General features: G+C 39.3%; 1 protein-coding gene across 5 annotated transcripts in view; it reads right to left on the bottom strand.

Annotated features, from left to right (window-relative positions):
* Chn1 (chimerin 1) overlaps nt 1-20,790 on the bottom strand; it is a 156,661-nt gene that overhangs the window by 39,629 nt on the left and 96,242 nt on the right. For 4 of the 5 annotated variants that reach the window (XM_035446737.1, XM_035446739.1, XM_027420161.2 and 1 more), the window contains one exon: nt 3,285-3,362. The exons of the other annotated variant lie outside the window; for it this stretch is intronic. In XM_035446737.1, coding sequence (XP_035302628.1) covers nt 3,285-3,362 — 78 coding nt within the window. The remainder of the gene's footprint in view (nt 1-3,284; nt 3,363-20,790) is intronic. 5 annotated transcript variants of the gene reach the window in all.

Genomic DNA, 20,790 nt, shown 5'->3' with positions numbered 1-20,790 from the left:
AGAGCCTTGGAAAGTAGGATGCAAGGACTGTGAAGAGTGGGGGCAGCTGGCTGCTTCTGTTTTGCTTTGGATATTTTTTGTTTTTGTTTTTTCTACATATGTTATTAGGGTAGAATAGTGCTCTTTAAATTTTTTAAAAATTCGCTTTATTTAACGTGTGTCTCTGGGTGCATCAGTACTATGGCATGCATGGGGAGTTAGTTCTCTCCTTCCTATGTAGGTCCCAGAGATAAAATCCTTCAGCCAGAGCCAAGGAACTATCTTTACCTACAGAGCCATCGCACCAGCTCAGAATAGAGTGATTCTTAAAAGAAGTTGATTAGTTATAATACACATAATTTTATGTTAATTAAAATAAAGGGTATATACATATTGAAACGTCACATGGCACCTAATATGTATGTACAAATTTATGTGTCAACTATAAATAAAATGAAAACTATGGGGTATGCTATCATAAATGCATACATGTCTAATGCTCAAATCAGAATAAACATGTCTGCTGCAACATTTATTTTATTTTATTTTACATTTTGGTAAAAACATCCAGAATTCCTTCCTCTATCTTTTTTAGAATTATGCTCAAATTTATATTAACATCTTACAATAGCTTTTACAGGATATGGTATATTTATTTCTAAAATGATAGCCTCCCTAAGATATAGTAGCCTTTCTACAATGTAAGTATCAGCAGAGGTGGGGGGGGGGAGAGGAGAGAAGAGAGAGGTGGGAGGGGAAATGGAGAGAAAATGTTACATAACAGCAGAATCCCTTTTTTTATTTTTCTCCTACAAAGCTCCAATCACAGGGTCCAGCTGCTCCAAATGGCTTCCGCCTTGGTGACCGATTTCACCAAAGGTAACCAGTGCTCTTGAATTCACCCCAAACTAAGAGCTGACAGCTGTGCACACCACCGGGCAGCATTACATAACAGGCAGCTCAAGAGGCAGGAGAGAAGAACACACTGGAAGGAGGCTTTGGTGAGGGGCTGAGGTTACTCGGAACACACTCCACTGAGAGAAAGGCACCGGCAGGTCACATGACTGACAATCATCATGGAAGCACTCCAGTTTTCCCACAGCAGACCCGACTGCACATGTGTACAAGAAGCAGTGCCCTTCTAAGCCAGCATCTGTGTGGGAGTGAACTCCTGCTGGGGGCTGGAATCCTTTCTGGGATATTCTCTGCAGCAGAGTATGACCCTTCTTTTTCTTTCTGTATTTCTTTTTTTTATAATGTTACTCCACAGGCACATTTTTAAAATAACAGAGTTATTTATAACAGGAAGAGTCAAATCCTAAGACTTCTGACCGTATTAGTTAGTGATTCTAAAAACTATGTGGAAATGCTTCCCTGTTTTACAGGAGGCCCTCCTTGACAAGCAAGCCTCAGCTGGGCCTCATCTTCTAGCTCCAGTGAAAGAAGTCTCCTATATTTTATGTGCTTAAAACAAAACAGAAAAAAAAACAAAACCAAAATAAACAAAAACAAGTATGCTGAGGCTAGGGGTGGTGCTCACAGTGCTTGCCCAGCAAGTGCAAAGTTCTAGTTCAGTCTCGAGTTGGGGGTGGTGGTGGTCACACTTGAACACACAGCATGCACAGGACTTACTTCTTATAAAGCTATGTAAAAAGATAGATCTACTGGAGAGGGGAAAGTATTTGCATGCTTGTTCATGCAAATTTTTCAATAGACCTGATTACTTCCAAACAATAATGATAAAGAGCATTTATAGAACCTGATTTAGCACTAAAAGGACAATCTCACAGGCCTGTTTTGCTAGCAAACCAAACTGTACCTCTTTGAAGATGCCTTGGAAGTCCCAGAATTTCTAGAACATGCAAATGATTCTTGCTTACAAACTTAATAGCCATTTTGGGAGCCATTTTCCTGGTAAAAGTCCGGTAAGACTAGGCTATAAGTCACTAAAGCCCAGTAGCCCCGAAGTAGTTCTTTGCTTGTTTACTTATTTATTTTTGGTTTATAAGAGGCTGTTTGGTTTATAATGTGGCTAAGACTAGATGTAACATGATTTCCATTTTCTGTCAAGTTTTAATTTGCTGAACTGTCTCAATCCCATTTTAAAGCAAAAATATTAGTTGAAAAGTAAGATTCATATGATTAACCCCAAATGGCATGAAGACTACAATCCATCCCTCACTAGAGAAAATGCAGAGTACACTGAGGCATTGTGCTTTTGTTTTTTAGCATGAGTGAAATAAATGCTGGTATTAAAAATCAGGGTGGATTATAAAGCTGAGATGAATCACTTGGTAGAGAGCCTGGTGCACCTGATATTCCAAATAAATGTTTTAAGAAACTGAATAGATTAACAGATCAGAGACAAAAATTTCCAGCTCTAACACTTTTTTTTTGCAAACAAATATTCCCATTCTAACATCAGCATTAAAGATATTCTGTCTAAACTGAATATTCTTGAGTCTTAGACAACTTTTAACTATTAGGAACTTACTACAGGAATGCTGGCTCATCTGCCTGTTAAGTGTAGCTGGGTCTCCTTACACATGACTTCACTTTGCATACCCCTGAATCAGAATGCAAAGGGCACAACTTCAAGGCCTTATACCATGCAGTAAGTACAGGCAAGACCCAGACACATCTCAGACCATCATACATATCATTTTCATAAGAGAAGATTCAGGTACACTGCATAAAGCACGTTACAGCATTGATTAAAAGCAACATATGCAAGGTGAAAGCTGACACGAGAAAGTGAAGGGAAGGTGGCAGTCACAGCCTCTGTGGCTGAAGGGCAGCATTTCTCTTTTATTGTGGTCACTGTATTAAGGGAGGGAGGAGAAAAGACAGAAAATATGGGAAATGCACACCATCTGCTCACTCCAGATGCAACTGCACATGCCTGGAACAGCAAAGCCTTTGACCAGAACTGAACATGTAAGATCTAATCTCCCTGAAACCATCAACATATTTAGACATGTTGCATCACAGATACATGTAATACCAAACTCATGATTAGGAGACCTTTTATAATATCAGTCAAGACTTACCAGTGTGCACACAATACTTAAAAAGAACATTAGCACAGCATCTGAGAAAATGGGATGGGGCTGGATTTCTATGAGCTCCAAGCAGCTCTTCCTTAAATAACGTCGGAATTTAGACATCTCTTTCCTTGAATAGCAATAGCATTTCAGTCAAACCATCCCAGTTTTTCAAAGGCATCAGAAGATGAGCCTTCAGCATTGTACATTTCTAGTACCGAGCGTTCCTTATAGAAAAAGGCCAGAAACAAATATTCTTACCTTGAAATTGTGAACCTTTTCATATTTTGGAATTTGTTCATTTTCTTTCAGAGTTGCTCTTCTAACAAGTGATGTCAACTGTGAATAAGCAAAGAGTTTCAGAGGTTGCCAGATTGTCACAGACGACTTTTGAGAACCCAGTTTCATTCCCAAGGCTGCTATCAATAAATCTTGCTGACGGCCCTCTTGTTTTGGTTTGTGAACTGTAGCTCTATTAGTTTTCCTCCCCGACCAAGACTCTTTGGATGGCATTTTGGAATTCAAAAGGAAGGAAAAAGAAAAAAGAAAAAAAGAAAACCTTGTGGCAGCCTGTGACTGTCGGTGAACTCTACTCAGCTAACACATGAGCATGCTGCAGCCAGCTCAAAATCCTAACCTAGAGAGCCGCGGCCCCGCCACACGCCAGAGCACGGGGAGGTGCGGGAGGGTGATGAAGCACTTCTTCCCAAGGCCGATTAGCACACAAATTCTCTCTTCCTTTTTTAACCGGGCTCTATATTTAAGCTTCTGAAAACTTAAGAGTCTGGAGAGGAAATCAGTCTGTGCTAACATACAAAACATGCAGTATCTCTCTTTGGGAGTCCTTTTAAAAAGCGAGACAATTGAGACAAATGATACATTGCTCAAAGCTTTCTTCTCTGCTCAATACATCAATGTCCATTCTGAATGAGAGATGCCTACATAGAGCCCGCAGTCAGTCGCTAGCAACAGACACCCTGCGAACTCACATGCAGGAGGGGGCGGGGAGGGAGGGATTTGCAGGAGGAAGCACGACTAGACTGGCCACAGTAAGAGAGCAGACAACCAATGAAAACCCAGTAACAGTATTTAAGTACTCTGTTCTCAACTCACTCTGTTTCCCCCCTCCTCTCATGCAAGATTTTTCTTGCTGGCTCAAGGAAGAAGAAAAAAAAATATGTAGGAAGGTAATGAGCAATGCGAGAGTCATACATTAGTGGTAGAGGAAAATTAGCACCCGGTTTTTACTTAAGAGCAAAACCAACTAACCAAAAACCACTACTGCCAGGTAAATTGTGAAGGGACAGTCCATGTCTTTCTCTGTGCATCATGTGAGGTGTGAGCTGTATTATGAGGTGAATCTAGCCTTCTTATTTGTGCATTGTGGTGAGGCTCGTTAACTAAAATCCAGTTTTATTAAAGATGAACAAAAATGGCTACATAGTTTGATGGGAAAAAAAAAAAAGGAATTTAAGCATTGCATTTTCACCCAGAAGAGAAAGCATACATGTAGTATGCTGATACCCTCTAGTGTAGCTCTGTCTACACTCTATCTGGTTATAGATCTACACTTGCTCAGTAATACCAACATGCTAGTTTTCTAGGCTCAGTACTTTTTGTTCAGTTTGAGGCCAGAGGAAGGGAGCTAAGAATAATCCCTCAGTTTCACAGAGCCCAGGTACAGTGTGGCTGTGCTTACCAGACCCTGGTATGTTTGTCTGCAACTACAGAAAAGGGGCTGCTGGCTGAGAGAGACAAACCCAGTTCTACTCCAGAACAATGACCACAGTACCCGAAGGGGCTATGAGAAATTCAGTCTGCTCCCTCTCCCCTTCAAGACACGGTTTCACTATATAGCCCTGGTCATCCTAGAACTCACCAGGCTAGCCTTGAATTCACGGAGATCTGCCTGCCTCTGCCTCCCCAGTGCTGGGATTTAAGGTGTGCACCATCACACCCAGCTTCAGACTTTCCCATTTGGGTTCTCTAACCATCTCCCATCTGCTTCCTTGTGCTGGCTATAATAAATCTTATGAATCTGAAAGTTTGCATTTAAACGAATTGGAGGTTAGAGGCTGTAGCTTAGCAGCGGAAGCATGTTGTTTGGATTGTACAAGGACTTGGGTTTCAGTTTTAGACACAAACCAAACCAGAAATTCAGTCAACTGACCACTATATATACATTATCTCATATTTCATAAAATACAGGAGGTATTCCATTGAAAATTCTAATTTAATTAAGATATGAGACACCCTTAAATTATATCAAGACATTGGAAGTAATGACTGGTATGTGCGCACTTGTGCACCTATAAAGGCCAGAGATAAATGTTGGCAGTCGCTGTTTGTAGGTAAGAGCACCTTATTGTTCTGAGATAGTGTCACTTACTGAATGTGGAGCTCACTGACTGGCCGATGAGCTTAATGAGTGCCAGGGCTCTGTCTGTCTCGGATCCTTTGCCTAGACACATTCTGCCACAGTCTGGTTTTATGTAGGTGCGGGGATCCAAACTCAGGTCCTCATGTTTGCACAAAAAGTACTTCACCTCCTGAGTCATCTCTCCAGCCCCAGGACTTACTTGAAAACATGCCCCATTACCTTTATCTTCTTGAGTCTATATACAGTCCCCTTTACTCTTTATTTATAATTTTTTATTTGAATTAGAAACAAGATTGTTTTACATGTCAATTCCAGTTCCCTCTCCCTCCCCTCCTCCCTGCCCCCCCCCAACTAACACCCTACCTATCCCATACCCTTTCTGCTCCCCAGGGAGGGTGAGGTCTTCTATAGGGCGTCTTCTGAGTCTGTCATATCTTTTGGGATAGGGCCTAGGCCCATCCGGTGTGTCTAGGCTCAGGGAGTATCCCTCTATGTAGAATGGGCTCCAAAAGTTCATTTTTATGTTAGGGATAGTACTGATCTATACCCACGTTCATGGGGTCTGGATCAGTCCCATGCTGGTTTCCCAGCTATCAGTCTGGGGACCAAGAGCTCTCCCTTGTCAGTCAGCTGTTTCTGTGGATTTCACCAGCCTGGTCTGGACCCCTTTGCTCATCAGTCCTCCTTTTCTGCAACTGAATTACAGTTCAGTTCAGTGTTTAGCTGTGGGTGTCTGCTTCTACTTCCACCAGCTGCTGGATGAAGGCTATAGATTGGCATATTTATCATCAATCTCATTATCAGGGGAGGGCATTTAAGGTAGCCTCTCTTCTGTTGCTTAGATTGTTTGTTGGTGTCATCTTTCTAGATCTCCAGACATTTCCCTAGTGCCTGAATTCTCTTTAAACCTATAATGTCTCCCTCTATTATGGTATCTCTTATCTTTCTCTCTTCTATTCTTCCCACAACTCAAGCTTCCTGCTCTCCCCTGACTTCCTCACCCCTCCTCTTCTCTCCTTCTCATTCTCCTAGCTCCCTCACACCTGCCCCCATGCTCCCAATTTTCTCAGATCTTGTCCCTTTCCCCTTCTCTTGGGGGGGGGGACGACCATGCATGTCTCTCTTAGACTCTACTCTTTTTTTAAAATAGCAATGGAAAATTAAGTCAGGGCCTCAGGCATGCTAATTGAGTATCTCCCACCACACTGTATTCCCAGATCCTTTGTATTAAAAGAAATGTAAGTAAATAAGAGACAATGAGAGACATTAACATTTACTCTATACATGGTCCAGTTTCATAAATTTAGTCTCAGATGATTGATAAGAGATTATAAAATGATACTACTGAGAAGAGACACATTGGAAAAAGTTTCCTTGTCTAACCTGAATGGTCCTTCAGCTCAAGTCTAGTTTGTCATGTGATGACTGGAAACATAAGGAGCAACAACTCCTTGGACATGTTCAGCTGAAAGTTATGTTAACCCAGTCCTCAGTAGGCATCAGATAAAAAATAAGATCACAAAGGCAAACATAATGGTATTTGCTTTTTCAACAATGTATAAAGCAAAGTTCCTAAGTTAAAGAAAACAATTGCAGGTGTAACCCAAGTGGTGGGTTTGTTTGTTTGTTTTGTTTTTCTTGAATATTTTGGCCAAGTTTCTATTATGTTCATATCATCCCTTGTGATTCAGCTAAAATAACTAAAATTCAACTATGCACAAAAATACACACAGTAGACTTGCCCAGAAAAATGAATGGCAAGGTAAAGTGAATATTTTGCCTAGAGATAAAGTTTATTTAAAGACTAAGCAGACTGTTTTTCTTAATTTTTCTATTAAGCAAGACATGCTGGGTTAATTACAGCCTGGGCAGTGACTAGACCTTGAAGGAGATAGAAAGCAACACTATAGGATGGTGTGTGTGTGTGTGTGTGTGTGTGTGTGTGTACGTACCAAATAACTATACCAAACACCTGCCAAAGATTAGCCAGTATTATGCCTGTAATCCTGTCATACCACAATTGTGCCACTTCTGCATTAATTTTGGGGGCCAGATTCAAGTAACAGAGTCTGAAAACTCTGAACCACTATAAATGTTCTTGCATTCTAGACAACTGTCTATCATTATGCTTACATGTATCTGTCCACTTCTAGCTTGTTAAGTAATAGTTAGTGCACTGTTAATTATGGCTATAATTTGTCAGTGAGTACTTATGTATCAGGCACTCTTCTGATTATACATACAATCTCATGAATCCACAGTTAAACCCTGTAAGGCATACATATATTATCCTCGTTTTGTATTCCAGAAAACTGACACTCACAGAAGGTAAATCCCCAAAGTTGCATAAACAGCTAGGAGGAAGTAGAGCTGAGATACTGAAGAGTATATGATATATCCACACAGTTGAGAAAATAAGAGGAACTATGGAGTCTGGGGGTGGTTATTTTTCTACTTATGGTGGTTCAACTGCTTATTTACCTTCAATTTCAAAGGACAGTCTAAGAAGATAGGCCTATGATTTCAGCAGTACCATGAATGTTATGGGGGTAACCCAACTGCCTCTAGGGGAATTTAAGGCCCATTCCACAGGAGAAAACATGTGCCTGGCATTGTAAATCTGCCCCAAGGGTAAGCCTTCTACTAATATTCTGTTAAATGGCCACAGTATCAAACTGTTCTCTAAATTCATTTTTCCTCCCTATAGATCAGTGCAGCTCACAGACCTCATCAGAGAGGTTTCTCTGTGCAGTGGACAGTGGTTAATGCAGAAACTCACAACTTGTCAAGGTGCAGAGAGTAAGTTTGGAGCACTGAGCCACAGATGGGACATCCACACCACATTTATGTATGTTATAAACATGAGGTGTTTCTTGTAGAGCCTCCTTACATGCACATCATTACTTTACCATGGATTTGGGTCTCACTGAAAATGTGAACTTTTTACCAAGAAAGTGGCCATACCCTATAATGCCAAAGAGTGCTATCTGAAACACTGTATGTTGAGAATCATAGTATTTTTATTATATGGAAATTATTTTGTTCTTATGCAAACATAATGGTTTAATTAAACAAATGATTCCTACAGTCATTATTCAGCATGTATCAAATCAGTGTCTTTGGACTGAACTGAGTTAGGTAAGAAACACAACCATCTCATTAGCATGAAAATTTGCTTTTATTGTTAACAAGTGATAAAATTACACATATATGAAAGGATCATTTTAATTTTTTAATGAATTATCATCAGTGATATAACATAAGTATATATATGCTTATACTAAAATTTTAAAACATTAAATATAAGTATATAAAGTTGAATACATAATAAATACATAATATATATATATATATATATATATATATATATTTACTTTATATGTCTATATACTCAAGATTCTGTATAAATTTCTTGGGTGAAAAAAAAGCTGCAAGCAGACAAGGCTTAAGAAATTCTGGTCTATGGTATACAGTATGCCTGGAGACTAGTTTTTCTTTTTGTGTTATGGCCTTAACCAATCCCCATAGTCTAGCTCTAATCATATCTTTTCAAAGGCATATTATAATGACAGGGATGCCAAATGAGGAAACACGGATGGAGGGGGTCTAAAAAATGGGAAGGAAAAGAGACAGAACTTAGTAAATACTATTAACAACACTGCTTCCTGCTTTCCATTGCTGTCATAACCATCTGAGAAGTATGTAACAATGGCAATCACATCATCAGGTGAAGAAACTAGTGACTCATTCAGTTATACAGCAGGAAGTAGATAGTCTGAGATTTGAATACACATCTTTAATCTCCAAGCTCCTTCTGTTACCTTACAATATGATGTGATTAAGAATGCTTTGACTTCAAAATTTAAGTCTAAGGACAGGCTACTTGGGAAAAGAATTTCTGCTTTTGTTTACACAGAAAATGAAAAGCTGTGGATTCCTTCCAGACTAATATGGGTTGATCAAGCAAGACCCCTGAAGCAGTGGCCCAACTGATCCTACATCCAAAACAGCTAAGATGATGCAGTCACAGACAATGACAGCCAGGATTTCTGTGTTTTATCATGATCCCCATGGTATGGACATCGCCCCCAACCAGCAGGAAGCAGGTTGGAATGAATGACACCCAGATTCTCAAATATTGTTTATAAATGTTTGTTTTCATTTAAATGGGGTTGGTTATAAATGGTAATAATCACAGTCAATCTCTTTTTAAAGGAAAAAAAGGAGAGTAGGATATAGAAATGAATACTTTGTATTGTGATGGATTTTCATTTATTGATACAAATTTAAGGTCAATTTTATGATATGTATATGTCTCCTCTTGTTTAGGTATTGTGTTTATACTGATCTTTTAAAATGCAATGCATAATTAAATACAGATTATATAGTCACCTATAATAGTCAGAACTTATAATTAGGTTAGTTAGGTTTTCTAGATATACAAAGATGTATTTGAGATGAATAGATATTCTTCAAACCTTTCAAAGACCTACAGAATATATGACGTTTAAATGGTTTAGGGTTTTTCATGACTGTAAGACACAACTGCTCCTGGCACATCAATTATGTCAGAAAGGAGGATGGGCATAAAAAAAACCCTCAATATAGAATTTGCCTTCAACATGGCAAGATTAGCCATTTGGGCAAGAAAATGCTCTTGCCTGGACTGTTTGATAAACTGGACACGCAGGACCCAAAGTGACTGCTGAACTTTCAAGACAAGACAGTCCTAAAGGGTTCCTGCTTCATGGAGAAGTCTGCCAGACACACTGTGGCCTACAGGCTGAAGATGGATGCCCCAACGTTAAAGAGGAACTTTGGGTGACTGTCCAGGTAGTGAGATGTCTCTGTCGGTTCTAGAGTTTATATATTGTCCTTCTGTGGTCTTTGATAGAGTTGAAGACAGATAGTTATGGTTATAGTTTTCTTTAGTTACTATAAAAGATAAGCTACATGTAAGACCTTGGACTCACAAAGATAGGATAGATGATAGAATATTTTTTTTAAATCTTGCTAAATGTTAGTGAACTAATTATCGTAACTATATTTCTCACTTGATAACTGTTTTGTTATATATTTTACTATGTTAATGTCAAAATCCTTCTTTTTATTTAGACAGAAAAGAGGAGATGATGGGGGAGGTCCTTCTGTGTATATGTTTGTCTTATTAGTTGATAAAGTACTGTTGGCCAATAGGGTAGCAAGTTAGGTGGGACTAGGAGTCAAGGAGATTTTTGGGAAATGTAGTACAGAGAAGTCTTGTGATCCAGGCAGGAAGTGACAAGGCAGGCAGACTCAGAATATAAGCAGGGACAAGTAGGAAATTGCTTTCTTCCTCCTCCTCTCTTCTCTGTGGAGCCGCCATGTGATCCCAGCAAGAGAAGACGCCTGACGCTGGTGTCCGATAAGATAAGTTCTTATAAAATATATAGATTAGTAGTTATGGTTAATAATTAATACTGAGCTGGCAAGTAAGAAATCCTTGTTATTGGTCAGCAGCATTGTACCTAATATAAGTCTCTCTGTGTTATTTTGGGCGACTATGTGGTGGCGGGGCTCGGGTGGATTGGTGGAAAGATTTATCGTTACATGGGAAGTGATAAAACTCAGGGTGTTAGGGACACGTGCTCTGATATTTTGATTCCCTAACATAAAACAGAAGGGAGTAGCTTCAGTGGGAGTCCAAACTGGTGGTACATGTGGCCTATGAGATCATCCTTGTTGGGAGCAACCAGTGGTAGTTAGTTTTTACTTAGAGCTCCTGCTTCAGATCTGACTCTGTCCATCCTTGACACCAAATGCTATTTCTGTAGGTTTATCTAAACCACGATAATTACTCTGCTAAGGGGGTGGAAAATGGGGCAGATTTCCAATCCTACATTTTTCTATGTGTGTCCATACTATAGTATAGAGAAGAGGACGACAGCAATGGAAAGGAGTGAGGAAGGAATAGACACAGGAGTGCTGCATTCACCACTGTAAAATGAAAGGGTCCAAGAAGTCCCACAACCCCACTGTTTGTCCTATATGGACACTGGACCTGTGATGAGCTGGCCTCTCATTCTCACCAAGTGGATTAGAACCAGAAGCTCAGCCCTGAGCCATATTGAAGTGCTAACTTTAACTCCATCATTAACTAGTTGTGGAATGTCCTGGGTCAAGTTGGTAATTTATTCAGTCTGTGTTCCTGTACATGTAAATTGATTTAAAATATGGAACAATATAACACTTTCAAGAATTAAGTGAGATAATCTATGAGATAGATTATCTATGAGATAATGCCAAAATCTACGAATTTGGCACTATTTTGAGCCAGTAAGTAACCAATAAGTGGGTAGTTTCCCCTTCTTGCGCAAGGGCCTATATTGCTGAGATTAGGGCTAGTATTCTATGTGACTATAGCATGAGTTAAAAATCCAAGGTCACTGTCTTATACTACGTAAACTTCAGAACACACTGTAGCCTCCCGAGTGCTGGGACTAAAGGTGTGTGCCACCCCACCTTGCTATCATAGTATCTATTTTTAACAAAAATTCTTGAAAGGTTAGTACAAATCCTAGATCATTTATCTTAAGCACATTATATCACTAGGCACTCAGTACTGTTATATGTGGGTTGTGGTAGGAAACAATTCAAACAGTTCAAGGCTTGAAAGCTGAAATAGACAATAACAACAACAACAACAAAAAAAAACCCACAAACTGAGGGAATGCTGGAAATAGAAAAGCTGGATAAACAATCAGGAACTACAGATGCAAGCATAACCAACAGAACACAAGAGATGGAAAAGAGACACCGATCTGAACTGGAACCCAGATGCAGTTAGCTGGAACACCAGCATAGTACTGATCCAGACCCAAGGAACATGGGTTTCTGCGAGGAAACTTCGGAAATCTATAGGACCTCCTGTAGAAGCCCAGTATTTATCCCTAGCATAGGTGTGGTCTTTGGGAGCCCAGTCCATATAGAGGAATACTCCCTGAGCCAAGACACACGGGGGTGGGCCTAGGCCCTACCCCAAAGGAAACGTAAGACTCTGATGACACCCTATGGAAGGCCTCACCATCCAGAGGGAGCAAAGAAGATATGTGACAGATAAGGTTTTAGTGGGGGGGGGGCGGGTAAAGGAGGACCGGTGGGAGAAGGGAAATGGGATTGTCATGTAAAACAATCCTGTTCCTAATTCAAATAAAAAAAGTTGGAAAAAAAAAGAAAGAAAATATGAACCTAAGTGAAAAAAAAAAAAAAAAAGAGATGGAAAAGAGAATCTCGGGCATGGAAGATACACTAGGAGAAATAGACTCATCCACCAAAGAAAATCTTAAGTCCAACAAATCCCTAACAGAAAATATCCAGGAAATATGGGACATTGTGAAAAGGCCAAACCTAAGAATAATAGGTATAGAAGAAGGTGAAGAAACCCACCTCAAAGGTGCAGAAAACATATTGAGCAAAATCAAAGAAAAAAAACTTTCCCAATATAAAGAAAGATGGGCCAATAAAAGTACAAGAAGCTTACAGAACACCAAATGGAGTGTACCAGAAAAAGAGTCCCTGCCCCACATAATAATCAAAACACCAAACATACAGAATAAAGAAAGAGTATTAGGAGCAGCAAAGGAAAAAGGCCAAGTAACATATAAAGGCAGACCTATCAGAATTACACCTGACTTCTCCATGGAAACTCTGAAAGCCAGAAGGTCTTAGATAGATATTCTACCTACACTAAGAGACCATGGATGCCAGCCCAGACTACTATAAAGCAAAGCTTTCAGTCACTATAGATGGCGAAAACAAGATATTCCATGACAAAACCAGATTTAAACAATGCATATCCACTAATGCAGCCCTTCAGAAAGTTCTGGAAGGAAAATTCCAACCCAACAAAGATAACTATACTCACAAAAACATAGGCAATAATCCAATTTTACCAAACATGAAAAGAAACACACAATGACACCACCAACAATAAATCCAAAATAAACACGATCCAACAATCAATGGACATTAATATCCCTCAATGTCAATGGTCTTAACCTGCCTATAAAAAGATACAGGCTAACAGAATGGATACAATGACAGAATCCATCCTTCTGCTGCATACAAGAAACACACCTCAACTTCAAAGACAGATGGTACCTCAGAGTTAAGGGTTGAGAAAAGATTTTCCAATCAAATACATCCAAGAAACAGGCTGATTGGGCAGTAGTAATATCTAACAAATTAGACTTCAAACTAAAATCAATCAAAAGAGATGAAGAAGGTTATTTCATACTCATCACAGGAAAAATCCATCAGGATGAATTCTCAATTATGAACATCTAGGCTCCCAAAACAAAAGCATCCACATTCATAAAACAAAAATTACTAAAACTCGAATCACACATAAAACCTCACACCCATAATAGTGGGAGACTTCAACACCCCACTCTCACCATTAAACAGGACCACCAGACAAAAACTTAACAAAGAAACAAAGGAACTAAGAGAAGTTATGACCCAATTGGGTTTAACAGACATCTATAGAACATTCCATCCAAACACAAAAGAATATACCTTCTTCTCAGCACCACATGGAATGTTCTCTAAAATCAACCACATACTCGGCAACATAGCAAACCTCAACAGATACAAAAAACTGGAATAACCCGATGTATCTTACTGGACCACCATGCTTTAAAGTTAGAATTCAACAACCACATAAACTTCAGAAACCCTACAAACTCATGGAAACTGAACAATGCACAATTGCATCATTCCTGGGTAAAGGAAGAAATAAAAAAAGAAACTAAAGACTAGAATTAGAACTAGAACTCAATGAGAATAAAGACACAACATACCCAAACTTATGGGACACGTTGAAAGTAGTGCTAAGAGGAAAGTTCATAGCACTAACTGCCCACATGAAGAAATTGGAGAATAGTCACACTAGAGAATTAATAGCACAACTGAAAGCTCTAGAACAAAAAGAAGCAAACCTACCCCAGAGGCGTAGACACCAGGAAATAATCAAATTGAGGGCTGAAATCAATAAAGTAGAAACAAAGAAAACAAGGAATCAGTGAAGCAAAGTGTTGATTCTTTGAGAAAATCAACAAGATAGACAAACCTTTATCCAACCTAACCAAAAGACAGAGAGAGAACATGTAAATTAACAAAATCAGAAATGAAAAAGTGGGCATAACAACAGACACTGAGGAAATCCAGAGAATTTTCAGGTCATACTTTGAAAACCTATACTCCATAAAATTCAAAAATTTACAGCCTAGGGCCAGATGGTTTCAGTGCAAAATTCTACCAGAAATTCAAAGAACAGTTAATACCAAAACTCGTCAAAGTGTTCCACACAATAGAAGCAGAATGGTCATTGCCAAACTCTTTTTATGAGGCTACAATTACCTTGGTACCCAAACCACACAAAGACACAACTAAGAAAGAGAACTACAGACCAACATCCCTCATGAACATTGATGCAAAAATACTCAATAAAATACTGGCAAATCGAATCCAAGAATACATCAGAAAAATCATCCACCATGATCAAGTAGGCTTCATCTCAGGGATGCAAGGATGGTTCAACATACAAAAATCCATCAACGTAATCCACCATATAAACAAACTGAAAAAGAAAAACCACATGATCACCTCACTAGATGCTGAAAAAGCCTTTGACAAAACTCAAACATCCCTTCATGATAAAGGTCTTGGAGAGATCAGGGATAACAGGAACATACCTAAACACAATAAAAGAATACACAGCAAACCAACAGGCAATATCAAATTAAATGGAGAGAAACTCAATGTGATTCCTCTAAAATCAGGAACAAGACAAGGCTGTCCATACTCTCCATATCTCTTCAACATTGTACTTGAAGTTCTAGCTAGAGCAACAAGACAAAAGGAGATCAAGGGGATACAAATTGGAAAAGAAGAAGTCAAACTTTCACTATTTGCAGGTGATATGATAGTTTATATAAGTGACCTGATAAACTCTACCAGGGAACCCCTACAGCTGATAAACAACTTCAGCAAAGTGGCAGGATACAAGATTAACTAAAAAAAAAAAAAAATCAGTAGCCCTACTACATACAGACGATAAACAGGCTGAAAAAGAAATCAGAGAAACATCATCCTTTACAATAGCCACAAACAACATAAAATATCTTGGGGTAACCCTAACCAAACAAGTGAAAGACCTGTATAACAAGAACTTTGAGTCTTTGAAGAAAGAAATTTAAGAAGATACAAGAAAATGGAAAGATCTCCCATGCTCTTGCATAGGTAGGACCAACATAGTAAAAATGGCAATCATGCCAAAAGCAATCTACAGATTCAATGCAATCCCCATCAAAATCCCAGCATAACTCTTCACAGACCTTGAAAGAACAATACTCAACTTCATATGGAAAAACAAAAGACCCAGGATAGCCAAAACAAGCCTGTACAATAAAGGAACTTCCAGAGGCATCACTATCCCTGACTCCAAGCTGTATTATAGAGGTATAGTCCTGAAAACAGCTTGGTATTAGAACAAAAATAGAGAAGTAGACCAATGGAATCAAATTGAAAACCCTGATATTAACCCACATACCTATGAACACCTGATTATTGACAAAGCTAAAACTACACAATGGAAAAAAGAAAGCATCTTCAACAAATGGTGCTGGCATAACTGGATGCTAGCGTGTAGAAGACTACAGATAGATCCATATCTATTGCCATGCACAAAACTTAAGTACAAATGGATCAAAGACCTAAACTTACATTCAGTCACACTGAACCTCTTAGAAGACCAAGTGGCAGTTACTCTTGAACGAATTGGTACAGGAGACCGCTTCTTGAACATAACACCAGCAGCACAGACACTGAGATTGACAATTAATAAAAGGGAACTCCTGAAACTGAGTAGCTTCTGTAAGCCAAAGGACATAGTCAACAAGACAAAACTGCAGCCCACAGAATGGGAAAAGATATTCACCAAACCCACATCTGACAGAGGGCTGATTTCAAAATATACAAAGAACTCAAGAAGCTAGTCACCAAAACACCAAATAATCGATAAAATAAATAAATAAATAAATAAATAAATAAATATAAATAAATAAAATGTGGGGTAAAGAGCTAAATAGAGAATTCTCAATAGAGGAACCTAAAATAACTGAAAGACACTTAAGAAAGTCCCCAACATCCTTAGCCATCAGGGAAATACAAATCAAAACAACTCTGAGATACCATCTTGTTCCTGTCAGAATGGCTAAAATCAAAAACAGCAATGACAGTTTATGCTGGAGAGGATGTGGAGAAAGGGGAACACTCCTCCACTGCTTGTGGGAGTGCCAACTTGTACAGCCACTTTGGAAATCAGTATGGCGGTTCCTCAGGAAAATGGGAATCAGTCTACCTCAAGATCCTGCTGGATCTTAGGCATACACCTAAAGGATGCACATTCACACAGCAAGGACATCTGTTCAACTATGTTCATAGTAGTGTTGTTCGTAATAGCCAGAACCTGGAAGCAACCTAAATGCCCCTCAACTGAAGAATGGATAAAGAAAATGTGGTATATTTACACAATGGAGTATTACTCAGGGGAAAAAAAAACAATGGATTCTTGAAATTTTCAGGCAAATGTATGGAACCAGAAGAATCCAACCTGAGTGAGGTAACCCAGTTGCAAAAAGACAAACATGGTATGCACTCACTCATACATGGATTTTAGACATAGAACAAAGGATTACCAGCCTATAATTCACATTGCCAGAGAAGCTAGGAAACAAGAAAGACCCTAAGAAAGACATATATGGTCCCCTGGAGAAGGGAAAAGAGACAAGATCTCTTGAGCAAATTGGGAGCATGGGGGAGGGGAGAGGGAGTTAGGAGAAAGAGAAGGGGAGAAGAGGATGGGAGAGGAGGACATGAGGGAGGAAGAAGATTGAGTCAGGGGAAGAAGAGAGGAGAACAAGAGAAGAGATACCATATAGAGGGAGCCATTATAAGTTTAAAGAGAAATCTGGTACTAGGGAAATATCCAGAGATCTACAAGTATGACACCAACTAACAACCTAAGCAATAGTAGAGAGGCTATCTTAAATGCCATTCCCTGATAATGAGATTGATGACTACCTTATATGCCATCCTAGAGCCTTTATCCAGTAGCTGATGGAAGCAGAAGCAGATACCCACAGCTAAACACTGAGCTGAACTCCTGGAATCTAGTTTCAGAGAGGGAGGAGTGATGAGCAAAGGGGTCAAGACCAGGCTGAGGAAACCTACAGAAACAGCTGACCTGAGCAAGGGAGAGCTCATGAACCCCAGACTGCTAGCTGGGAAACCAGCATAGGACTGATCCAGATCCCCTGAACATGGGTATCAGTTAGGAGGCCTGGGCAATCTATGGGGCCTCTGGTAGTGGGTCAGTATTCATCCCTAGTGTATGAATGGACTTTGGGAGCCCACTCCACAAAGATGGATACTCTTTCATCTTAGACACACGGGGGAGGGCCTAGGGCCTGCCCCAAATGATGTGACAGACTTTGAAGATCCTCACCCTCCCTGAGAAGCAGAAAGGGATGGGATAGGGATCAGTGGAGGGGAGGGTAGGAGTGGAGGGAGAGGGACCTGGGATTAACATGTAAAACAAGATTGTTTCTAATTTAAATTAAAAAAAAGAGAGGGAAAAAACCCAGCCAGATAATCAACTAAGAAGCTTCCTTTAGAAATGTGTAAACTTCGCATTACCCCACCAAATAGACATTATAATGTCTAGGACAGTAAGCCATTCCAATTGCATGAGTAATGAACTAAGTCTGAACAAAGATGCTAGATTGGCCAATGTAGAAATTACATTAAGATGCATTTTTTTTATTTTAAAAAATAACATAACATTAAATAAAGACCAGATAGTCTGAGAAATAATATTTTACATACCCTGCAAATTCATTAAATAAGAATACCTAAATGTCCAACACATATAACCACAGTACTCATGAATTAAATTCAATCAACAAGTATTTAACTGAGTACTATATGCTGTGTTTTCACCAATAAAATTTGTGAATACCAGAGTATAGGGCCATATAGCATCTTCACATGGGCCAGAATTAAAGAGATACATATCTAATGAATTAATTATAATTGGAATACATATTAGTGGATGATAGATATTTTATCCTATTAGTTCCTCAATCCCATTTTCTAAGAAAGGCTTTATTTGCCCACCAATCTATTTATACTTCCTCTTCAAGCTACTCCACCCTCTCCTGGGCCTTGTGAGACACAGTACTTCTTTTCATCCCTCCGTCCAGATGTCTTTATGTTTCCTTCCATGATGAATGTGCCTTTAGACACTCTCAACGTGTAAACAATGGCATAGTTTGTGATCACTTCATATAGTCTTTTAGCAGAAATACTGTAGACAGGAGGCTGCAGCTTAGTCTGCCTAACTACTTTTCCATAAAGAGTTAAACTTTTTTTTTAAGTAAGCAAAGCTTAGTATTGATTTCCAGAGACCTATAAGGATGACACGAGTTGACAATCCAGGCAATGGTAGAGAGGATAACCTAAACGCCCTTCCCCTAAAATGAGATTGATGACTACTTTTTATGCCATCCTAGAGCCCTCATCCAGTGGCTGATGGAAGCAGAGGCAGACATCCACAGATACACACTGAACTGAACTCTGGAACTTAGTTGCAGAGAGGGAGGAATGAAGAGAGAAGGCATCCGTACCAGGCTGGTGAAACCCACAGAAACAGTTGGCCTGAACAAGAGAGAGCACATCAACCCCAGATGCTGTCTGGGAGGCCAGTACAGGACAGATCCAGACCCCTGAACATGGATGTCAATGAGGAGGCCTCTGAACTCTAGGGGGCCCCTGGTGGTGGATTAGTATTTTTCCCTGGTGTTAAGAAGGGACTATGAGAGCCCATCCCATGTGAAGGGATGCACTCTGCCCTGGACACATGGGGGAGGGCCCAGGACCAGCCCAGGATGATGTGGTGGACTTTGCAAAGCCCCCCCCCCCCCCCGCTGAGGGCCCTACCCTGCCTGGCAAGTGGAGGGTGGATGGGGTGGGGGGTAGGTCGGGGGTGGGGGAGGAGGGATGGGGGTGAGGGGAGGGAGAGGGAGAAGGGATTGACATGTGAAACAAGCTTGTTCCTAATTTGAACTAATAAAAAAATTTTAAAAAATGTATAAACTCCTTTCCACAATAAACATAGATGAGAAAGTCAAAAAATAAGGCTTAGTGTTATTTATAATTTGGTTCTTGAGTCAGATAATGTATAAATGAATCTCAGATCAACCTAACAGTGATCTAGGATTTTAGGAAAGGGATGAAATAACACCTTAGATGAGTCTCTCATGGGGACTGTAGGTAAGTCTGTTTCTTTTTCCTAAAACTGGAAAGATGAAGAGCACCTCTCCCCAGTAGAGATATTGGGAGGCTAAGATGAAATACATAGCATGTACAGAATGTAGGCAAAACATGTATTTTCAGTACCCAGCATACAGCAAGCATTCACAGCTCTCAGAGAAAAGACAGGAGTAATGCTGATAGTGTTAAGACTACCAGTGCTGCTCTCATCACTTTAACACAATGCTTAGAAAAGGGAAGTACAAATAAATGCTGCAAGAGAGTGATTATTGCAGCCTCCTCTCTGTACACTGTTGGAACATTTGAATATAAAGAAAATGCATAAAAATGTACCTTTTGTTTTACAGCTATTAGTAAAATCCAATGGCTGGCCATGGATACAAGAAAGAAAGCCTTTTAAAACACTATTTCCTCATTTGACAGTCAATATGGCTGCAAAACAATGAACTGGAAACATGTTGAAGAGAAAAATCTGTGATGACAGAAGTATCTTAGCAACACGGCTGACCAAAGGAGACAGTGAATTGAAAATACTTGCAGCACCGAGGGAGCATGAGCTACCTGAAATAGGAAGGATGTGTGGCATTCCTGAGCTGCAGATCTCATTTCTAAATCTGTTTACAGGACCAAAAATATTTTTGGAATAACATTAATGAATAAAATAAAGTTTTAAGAAAATTCCTTCATGAATGAAAATTGTGACAAGATTAGAAGAAAAAAGAATGTGGGTACTACCTATCCTTAGCAAGCAGAGTTTCACATTTGATTGTTTTTTCCTGCTATAAACTCAAGCCTGCAACTCATTCTGAGATGAGATTATTTTATCATTTTCAAAAGCAAGAAGACTCTGAAATAAGGATAGGGCTATCTAGAGAATTTAAGTGGATGCATTTATTATATTTTTTCATTGTCAAAATAACAAATTGTGTTATCAATTGAATGTTACAAATGTTGACATATTTTATATTATATTTAAAATTACACTGATAATATCAGAATTCATTTAATCAGAAA

The sequence above is a fragment of the Cricetulus griseus genome, chromosome 6 (assembly GCF_003668045.3).
Source record: "Cricetulus griseus strain 17A/GY chromosome 6, alternate assembly CriGri-PICRH-1.0, whole genome shotgun sequence".
Lineage (NCBI taxonomy): Eukaryota > Metazoa > Chordata > Mammalia > Rodentia > Cricetidae > Cricetulus > Cricetulus griseus.
This window is presented reverse-complemented; position numbering and strand designations above follow the sequence as displayed.